A 9,337-nucleotide genomic window follows, 5' to 3' on the forward strand; every position below is an offset into this window, starting at 1 on the left:
TGTGCAAATGATTTACTAAATCATACAAACGATTTTTAAAAAAATTCTACAATGTTAAAATGGCACTAATACGCCGTTGTAGCAATACTTTCCACGATGAATTCTCCCATTTCATATCCTTCTTTAAATTGATACTTTTTCGACTTTGTGCAAAACAAATATTTTTTTCATACAAAGAATTTATCCCACTCTTTGTCCATAACGAAGTTAACAGCAATGGAAATGACTCCATGTTAAGTCTCCTATTTATTGTCCCTCTATCGTTTGCGTGAAAAGAATATGGCATCCACATATTTGACACAACACAATACATAATTTTCACATAATTTAATAGTTTAATGTATATCTCTACAAATTATGCATGCGAGCATACAAGTAACATAATGAGCAAAACACTTTCTCATCCCTTTGATGAAAGCGCAATGAACATTAATAATTATGAATGAAAAAGTGTTCTTTAGTTAAAAATTAAATATTTTAAGGGTCACATTATCAAGATCTACAAAAACCAGGTTTTTATGGTAAATATGATCTCTTTTCAATCATTATTTCCATCATGATAAACATATCTTTAATATTTTAACCAATTATTGAATAAAATGTTTGTGTACTCTAGTTCTAATCTATTAATAAAATTTTCTTCCCAAAACATCAATAAAAGTAGCATAATTTGAACATGTTGAAAGTGTTAACAGCAGATGATGTAACATCTTTTAAGAGAGCACATAAAAAGGATGTCATGAACACATGAAAAAAATGTACATGTGGCAATACTGCATTGTTGTTTTCTTTCAACTATTCCACAGTCTTGTTCTTCAAAAAAATTCTATTCATGATGTAAGGGTATTTCGGACTATTTCCTTGAATAACCTTCTACCAAGTTTTTGTTGTGTTATTCTAAATATAGACAATTTAAAAAAAAATGATATTATCTATCAAAAGTAAGTGCAAGTCAAAAAGTTAAAATGAAATATTTTAAATCTAGTAATAAATACCATTTTCACTTTTAATAGTACATGTACTATCTTTCAGAAATGATGCATTTGTACATGTACAAAACCAAAACAGCAAAAATATGTAATGAACAGGAAGTGCAATAATCATCACCAGTGCTAATAACTACAGTAATCAGTGAGCAAAAGTAAACAATCAAGTAGTTTCCTGGTCAACAAGAAGTGAAAAAAATATTCACTATATTTTCACACATGTTGAACTGAAAGAAGAATTCGAGTTTCTCTGTTTTTAATATTTGTGAAAGTTGGTCACAATTATAGGTGATCATACTAAAAGATGGGTCAAAACAACTGATCATTTATTTAACAAAAATACATAAAACTGACTATTTTTTCGCATTAAACATGTACTTGAAATAATGGGAACTTTTTATCGCGTTTTCAATGCTAATTATAATATTGAATTGTAACTTCCATTTGGTTTTGTCAATTAAAAGTCTAGATATACCTCTTTCATTTTTACAAAGAATCTAACACAACCCTTGAACAAATTGAATATATACAATGACCTTAACCTTTGGTAACATAACAATATGAAAAAAAATACAAATAAGTTTAAAGCGCCTTGGTATAGAGAATAACTCTTAAAGCTCTTTTCACATGCAATATGAGGTATTTTTCGGAATGATTCAATTACATCATTACAAATCATTATTATTTTTTCTAGCTTTAACCAGCATGCAGCTGACTTTTTTCTTAATATTGTCTCTTGGTCGTGCATGCAGTAGACCACCACATTTCTTGCTTTGGGCCATCACTTTCTCAACGTCTTTTTGACCAGGACACTTATCTCGTGCAAGAAAACCTGCAAACCTCTTCTTTATTTCTTCTTCTTCTGCTACTGTCCATTTCTTCCTCGTAAAACTGGCCTTTTTCTTCTTCCTTGACTCTGTAACAAATTTTTTGACAGAACAATGTATTAAAATTTTGCAGACAATGATTACCAGCAAGAAAAACATGAGGCCAATAGGATTAACAGTCATCTGAAAAAGCACATATGAAATAAATTTATAAATGTTAAAGTAATACTACCCCCCCCCCCCCCACACACACACACACACAAAAGAGAATCTTTCAAAAATGGCAGGATTGTACCCAAAACAGAATTTGACATAATTCTCATCTTCATCTTTCCTGGTCCATTTTTAAAGATTTTTCCTATATGGTTGTGGAAAGAAGATTTTTAAAGATTTTTCCTATATATTCCTAACAGTCAGAAACTCCCCCCACACACACACATGAACAAAGATTGATAAACATATCCAAACAAGAGATTTTTGTAAAACACTTATGCCCCCTCCCCCAAAATTGAAATTTGTCCAAGTCCAAGGGGCAAAACTCTGTCAAAAATGGCAGGATTGTACCCAAAACAGAATTTGACATAGATTCTCATCTGATAAATTTGTACACTAAATTTCATCTCAGCATGTGCAACGGTTGTGAAGAAAAAAAACAGAAACTGCAAATAATTGGAATTTTTCTAAGTCCAAAGGGGAAAAACTCTGTCAAAAATGGTGCAATCATACCTAAAACAGAACTTGATCTAGATATTCATCTGATAAATCTGTATACATATACTAAATTTCATCTCAGTATGTGCAACGGTTGCAAAGAAAATGAATTTTAATAAATAACAATAATGGAAACTGCAAATAATTGGAATTTTTCTAAGTCCAAGGGGCATAACTCTTTAAAAGATGGCTCGAACTTACCCAAACCAGAACTTATACTACTGAATTTCATCTAAGTATGTGCAATGGTTGAAAAGAAAATGAACAGAAACTGCAAATAATTGGAATTTTACTAAGTCCAAGGGGCATAACTCTGTCAAAAATGGGGCGATCATACCCAAAACAAAACTTGACCTAGATATTCATGAGATATATCTGTATACCAAATTTCATTTCAGTATGTGCAACGGTTGCAAAGAAAATGAACGGAAACTAAGTGGACCGATAGACCGACGGACGACAGACAGACAGCAGCAAAGCAATATGCCCTCCCATCTTCAAAGGGAGGCATAAAAAGTCCATATTTCAAAGATTGTTGAAATCTCAAATTATGCATGCAGCTTTTTAAAATAAATAATATGATGGTTTGTTTGGCTAAATTCATTTAACTAAAAAAAAATTCTTCAAAATTTGTACCAGTATTGAAAAACAACTATTAATAAAAATGACTTTTTAGGCCAAATATTTCTCACCAATGATTATATTACTTACTGACTGGAATTTCTTCCTCTTCATCTTCCAACAGGTTTGGGATGAATTCTTCTTCTTCCTGCCTTTCACCGTCATCTGTGTTCAAGAATCTGTCATCATTCTCATCAACAGTGTCATTTGCTTCATCTGGTTCTTCAATTAATTCTATGATTTGAAAGAATGATTTTATTTAATAAAAATGTTTGATCATATTTTTGAACATTATCCTTTTTTAATAAGAGTAAGCAATAATGAAATAAGTAATATATGTTCATGTATAGTTGGTATTTATTTAAACTTGAATACATGTATGGGATAATTTCTATAGTTTTATGAATAAAATGAAACAAATGCAGAGCACTTACCTTCCAAGCTTATTTCTTCCAACCTTTTGTTTTTAAAGTATCCAACCTGCTTCCTGTCCATAAGCATTAATAATTTTGCAATATCTGATCTCTCTATGATATCTGATGTACATCTATAGTGAATGTTGTGCACATCTAAAGTATGGCCCATGTGATCGATGATCCACTTTTGCTGTTGAGGTGTCACATCCAAGGCCTAAAGAAAAAGACACATAAATTCTGTATTTAAACCTTTACAAGACAGAAACTGGTTATAATTGCAGAACAGTATACAAATCCGAGTCTTACGTTTAACTCTTTATAACTTACTGAATTGTTAAAATGCAACATACACCTAATATCCCGAAAGCACTTGGTACAAGTTTTTCTAAAGTATAGTGTACATAATAATATGACATCATATTTTAATAAGAAAATAACTTTCCTTATTTTATGAGATTTTATAAGCATAAAATAAAAGGAATCTGGCATTAATTGAAGATTAAATGAACATTTTAAAGAGCGTAAAAATGTGTGATTGCGGGGAAACGGTATATGCCTGATTTTGCGTTAGAAATAGGGAATGGTATATTTATCAAATGCCTGACTGTGGGGAAGTGGGTCAACAATCATTTGCACAAAACTTGGTTTAAGTAGGGTGTTTCATTTAATTGCATGTTAAAAAGGATAAAAACTAAATTTACCTGACATAATGTTGCCATGAGACGTCTCATGTTTGTTCCTCTTATGCGTTCTGGAAATTGAAGATCAGCATTCTGCGTCACAAATTGTACAGAATCATATCCCCTAACAACACCTGCCCCTACAAACAATTTTGGCCACATGACATCACTTAAATGTTTGATATCTATCTCTTGTTTTAGCGATCAGAAAGTGTCAAACAGACAGATCATAATGAAAACTAGTTGTTAAAATCACTTTAGCAAACCATGAGACATGTTTTGAACTTAAAATCAGTACAAAATACACTGAAAATCGTAAGAATAAACAGATCTGTAATTGTGTAGTATACAAAATATATAAAGAGATTACCAGATCATTTGTAAATATATAGATAATGCCAGATCAACTGTAATTTGTTATAAACTCACTGTTTGTTGCAAAGATATAGACACTTGAGCTTGGTATTCCTGCAGCTGCTCTTACACTTTGATTACATAGATGTGCCAGAACTCCACGTACATACTTTGGAATGATCACTGGTACACATTTTCCACACTAATAGAAAATACAAAGATCAAGATTAAATGCATAAGATTGCATGATACATATATTAAGTGCATTTACTTCCAAAAGAATAATGTCTTAAGGTACATGTATTTGTCTACATTTACAACAGAACAATCAACAGCAAAAATTAAAAAAAAATACCTACACAAAATAATTGTTTAATACACAACATACTTTTAAATGCTAAAAAAAATTAGTTACAGTTTACATATGCATGTAAAAGTTGCTAACCTTTCCCCTTATTTCAATCACATCTTGTTCTTCTACAAGTTTTCTTTCAAATTCTGACAGTGATTTCACTATTTCTCCTCCAACACCTGGATCTATTCCAGTCTTCCTGTTGTGGTAATCCACCAACCTGACAAATCAATGATTACGTCAACACAGTATAATATAATAATCTTACAAAAAAAAATTAATATCATATCCCTTCAGAAAAAACCCAGTTACATGCCTCTTCATCAATCTGACTTCAAGAAGTAACAAGACTTATTTATACTTTTATAAAGATAATGTCTTCAAAACATATTTTCACCTAAACTCAAGGAGTAAATCCATATTGTATTATAATTAGATATTTATAAATTTGATTAATAGCCTTAAAAATACCTCATTGCTTGAATTTCCCCTGGACGCCGCCGGTTATAGGTGATGAGTACTGCCTCAGTCAGTGTCGACCCCTTTTTGAAATTCTCGTAAGTGAGGTTTCCTTTGTCGAATGATTCTAGTTCTGTCTTCAAGTAATCCGAAAGCTTTTTCACATCTGAAGGTAGAGGAAGCTCAACTTTCTTATTTCTTCTTCTTTCTTCGAGATTGACTCTAGCAAGTTTTGAACACCATTCTAACTCCATAAGCTTCAAGAAGTTTTTAGATGCTCTTCTTTGGTCATCATTTCCCTGTCTAATTGCTAAGCCCAGTTTCAAATTACATAATCTCTTCAAATGGTAACCAATTTTGATTGCATTTGAAGGGGCCTGTAAATTTTCATCATTGTCATCATCCTGTTTCGCTACTTTTAACGCTGCATGTGCCACCTCGGCAAAATATCTCGGTTGAAGGTAATACTCCAATCTTTGCTCTGATTGTGTAATTTTTCTGGTTTCAATCAGAAGGCGACTTGTTAGTCTCATAACAGCCGATACATAATGTTTCCTCATTAGTTTATTGCCAATATTTCTCTTGTGCCAGTGATTTCCTAAAGCTAAAATCAGATTGTCATTTTTCGCTACCTGTCCAATCTTATCCTCCTGCATGATTGGGAATACTTCATTGACAAGTGCCTTAGAAGCTTTTTCTTTAAGTCTTCCAGCAATCATTGCACTCTGCACCATTATATTACCCTTGGAGGTAAAGGAGCTGGAATCAGCTGATAAGGCACAACATTTATTTTGGTGTCTGTATAAAGTATCCAACTTAAGCCACTCTAAGCATAAGGGACATGGGCCATAGTTCAAACTGTTGAAATTTTCATTCGATCCTATTCTTCTTGCAAGTACCATCTCCCCTCGTTTCTTTGATATTGTTTTTTCATTTTGCAGATGGTCACCTTTATTTCTCAACATTGAGATGTTCTTCTGGCGTTCTTTACCAACTAGGGCTTTGAGATTAACAACTTCTGTCTCCTTGCTATGTGCTTTTGAATTCAAATGTTGTATGAAATTTGATACTGACTTGTAACAAAATGGGCAGAAGTGTCTAGTATTGTAAACACGGTCAGATTTTTTAAATTTTCCAGACTTTGTTGTTTTTGAAGAGATGATTTTTCTAATAAAGATTGAGGGATAAGTAATATCTCTGATAATTTCCTCCTCAACAATGTCTATGTCACTATCAGACTCTGAAGAAGATGCATCATTTTCATTGGACTGTGGGTTACATAATGGACCTAATGGTGGAAGGTAAGGGATCTCTTCAGACACGTCACTGTCAGAATTCTCTACAAGATCCTTGTCAATGCCCTTATTTGTTGTAGATGAAATAAGCACATCATCTTCATAACTCTTTCTTTTAACACCTTTAACACACGTGGAGGATGATATATCCTCATCAGAAGTACTCTCTTCTTCCTCTGACTCTGAAGGAATAAACTCTGAATCCAATTCCATTTCATCAATCCAATCATCATCCTCATCACTGCTAAAATTGACATATTCCATGAGGTCTTTAAGTAACTTTTCATCTCTAGCAGAGAGGGTAGATGAAGTTGGTAATGAAGACTCTGGGGACTGTTCACCAGTAATGGTAGTGTCTTCACATGAAGCTGGAGGGCTTTGTAAATTCAAGGCATGGGGTGGTACCCTCTCCTGTCCTGACTTATCACTTGTGGTAGGCACCTCTTCACATGAAGCTGGAGGGCTCTGTAAAATCAAGGTGTGGGGTGGTACCCTCTCTTGTCCCGGCTTATCACTTGTGGTAGGCACCCCTTCACATGAAGCTGGAGGGCTCTGTAAACTCAAGGTGTGGGGTGGTGCCCTCACTTGTCCTGACTTATCACTTGTGGTAGGCACCTCTTCACATGAAGCTGGAGGGCTCTGTAAAATCAAGGTGTGGGGTGGTACCCTTTCTTGTCCCGGCTTATCACTTGTGGAAGGCACCTCTTCACATGAAGCTGGAGGGCTCTGTAAACTCAAGGTGTGGGGCGGTGCCCTCTCTTGTCCTTGCTTATCACTAGTGGAAGGCATCTCTTCAAATAAAGCTGGACCACTCTGTGTACTCAAGGTGTGGGGTGGTGCCCTCTCTTGTCCTTGCTTATCACTAGTGGTAGGCTCCTCTTCACATGAAGCTGGACCGCTCTGTGTACTCAAGGTGTGGGGTGGTGCCCTCTCCTGTCCCAGCTTATCACTTGTGGTAGGCACCTCTTCACATGAAGCTGGAGGGCTCTGTAAAATCAAGGTGTGGGATGGTGCCTTCTCTTGTCCCGGCTTATCACTTGTGGTAGGCACCTCTTCACATGAAGCTTGACCACTCTGAAAACTCAAGGTGTGTGGTGGTACCCTCTCTTGTCCCGGCTTATCACTTGTGAAAGGCACCACTTCACATGAAGCTGGACCGCTCTGTGTACTCAAAGTATGGGGTGGTGCCCTCTCTTGTCCTGACTTATCACTTGTGGTGGGCACGTCTTCATGTGAAGCTAAAGGGCTCTGTAAACTCAAGGTGTGGGGTGGTGCCCTCTCTTGTCCTGACTTATCACTTGTGGTGGGCACGTCTTCATGTGAAGCTAAAGGGCTCTGTAAACTCAAGGTGTGGGGTGGTGCCCTCTCTTGTCCTTGCTTATCACTAGTGGTAGGCACCTCTTCACATGAAGCTGGAGGGCTCTGTAAAATCAAGGTGTGGGATGGTGCCTTCTCTTGTCCCGGCTTATCACTTGTGGTAGGCACCTCTTCACATGAAGCTTGACCGCTCTGTGTACTCAAGGTGTGGGGTGGTACCCTCTCTTGTCCTTGCTTATCACTTGTGGTAGGCACCTCTTCACATGAAGCTTGACCGCTCTGTGTACTCAAGGTGTGGGGTGGTACCCTCTCTTGTCCTGACTTATCACTTGTGGTGGGCACGTCTTCATGTGAAGCTAAAGGGCTCTGTAAACTCAAGGTGTGGGGTGGTGCCCTCTCTTGTCCTTCTTATCACTTGTGGAAGGCTTGGTTCTGCAAATTCAAGGTGTGGGGTTGTGCCTTCAGAACTTCAGGCTCTGTAAACTCAAGGTGTGGGGTGGTGCCCTCTCTTGTCCTTGCTTATCACTAGTGGTAGGCTCCTCTTCACATGAAGGTGGACCGCTCTGTGTACTCAAGGTGTGGGGTGGTACCCTCTCTTGTCCTTGCTTATCACTTGTGGTAGGCACCTCTTCACATGAAGCTGGAGGGTTCTGCAAACTCAAGGTGTGGGGTGGTGCCAATTTGTTTTTGCTCAAAGATTTAGCATATTCTACGTCTTCCATATATTTATATTTCAGATCAGCCTGCTTCTTTATTTTTTCTGAAATTAGTAATGGTGCATTCAATTTCTTGCTGTACAATATGTGAGTAATTGTATTTCTAATTTTAACTATTAAAATGAAGTTTGTTCATTTGCAAAGTTAGTAAAAATACTTTAAGAAAATACAAGGGTCCTGAGCTTTCATTTATGTTTAACATTTTTCTGCAATTTTAGAACCTGTAAAACATAAATTATCTGTCATTAACAACTCTTATTGCTTTGTTTCTCTCTAGTAATTTCATTCATCTATCATTCTTCGGGGAGAATTAGATTGAACATTTGTTTTGCTCCATCTGATAGAGACATGGTAGGACAAATTTGTACGAATTATTAATTTAATTAAACACATTGCCAAGACATGATTAATGTTTGAAAACACATAAATTTAGTTGCCTGATTCCTGAAAAAAATAAAATTGTTTGGTTATATGGTCTTGAACATTTATAATACACCACATGATGTAATAATTTAATTCTCTGTCACATTTTAGTTTAACTGTTCAACCCTGCCCTTTCTCTCATAGCATGTATTAGTAAAAAACAAAAACAGTCTGGTTAAT

At 35.6% G+C, this 9,337-nt stretch overlaps 1 protein-coding gene and 1 long non-coding RNA gene across 2 annotated transcripts in view; both read right to left on the minus strand.

The window, feature by feature from the left end:
- Positions 1-312: 312 nt before the first annotated feature.
- LOC134279728 (uncharacterized) lies at positions 313-8,430 on the minus strand. The gene is made up of 7 exons (XM_062762146.1): positions 5,419-8,430; positions 5,041-5,167; positions 4,671-4,797; positions 4,263-4,381; positions 3,580-3,775; positions 3,236-3,379; positions 313-1,902 (listed from the first exon to the last, which is right to left on the minus strand). The coding sequence occupies exons 1-7, from the start codon at positions 7,488-7,490 to the stop codon at positions 1,655-1,657; spliced, it is 3,033 nt and encodes a 1,010-aa protein (XP_062618130.1). The 5' UTR covers positions 7,491-8,430; the 3' UTR covers positions 313-1,654.
- Positions 8,431-8,506: 76 nt separating this feature from the next.
- Positions 8,507-9,337, minus strand: part of LOC134279729 (uncharacterized) — a 10,945-nt gene continuing 10,114 nt past the window's right edge. Inside the window, exon 4 of the long non-coding RNA XR_009994743.1 lies at positions 8,507-8,778. This is a non-coding gene — a long non-coding RNA (uncharacterized LOC134279729). The remainder of the gene's footprint in view (positions 8,779-9,337) is intronic.

The sequence above is a fragment of the Saccostrea cucullata genome, unplaced genomic scaffold (assembly GCF_032062105.1).
Source record: "Saccostrea cucullata isolate Sc308-1 unplaced genomic scaffold, CSIRO_AGI_Scuc_v1 ctg19961, whole genome shotgun sequence".
Taxonomy (NCBI): Eukaryota; Metazoa; Mollusca; class Bivalvia; order Ostreida; family Ostreidae; genus Saccostrea; species Saccostrea cuccullata.

What these genes read in the sequence shown, in the direction of transcription:
- LOC134279728 (XM_062762146.1), bottom strand. Translation starts at nt 7,490, where the DNA reads ATGCCTTCCACTAGTGATAAGCAAGGACAAGAGAGGGCACCGCCCCAC. An exon ending in TGATTGAAATAAGGGGAAAG is followed by an intron (nt 4,798 to 5,040) that starts GTTAGCAACTTT and finishes ATTTTCTATTAG; the next exon opens with TGTGGAAAATGTGTACCAGT. An exon ending in GGAAGAAATAAGCTTGGAAG is followed by an intron (nt 3,380 to 3,579) that starts GTAAGTGCTCTG and finishes TTCAAATCATAG; the next exon opens with AATTAATTGAAGAACCAGAT.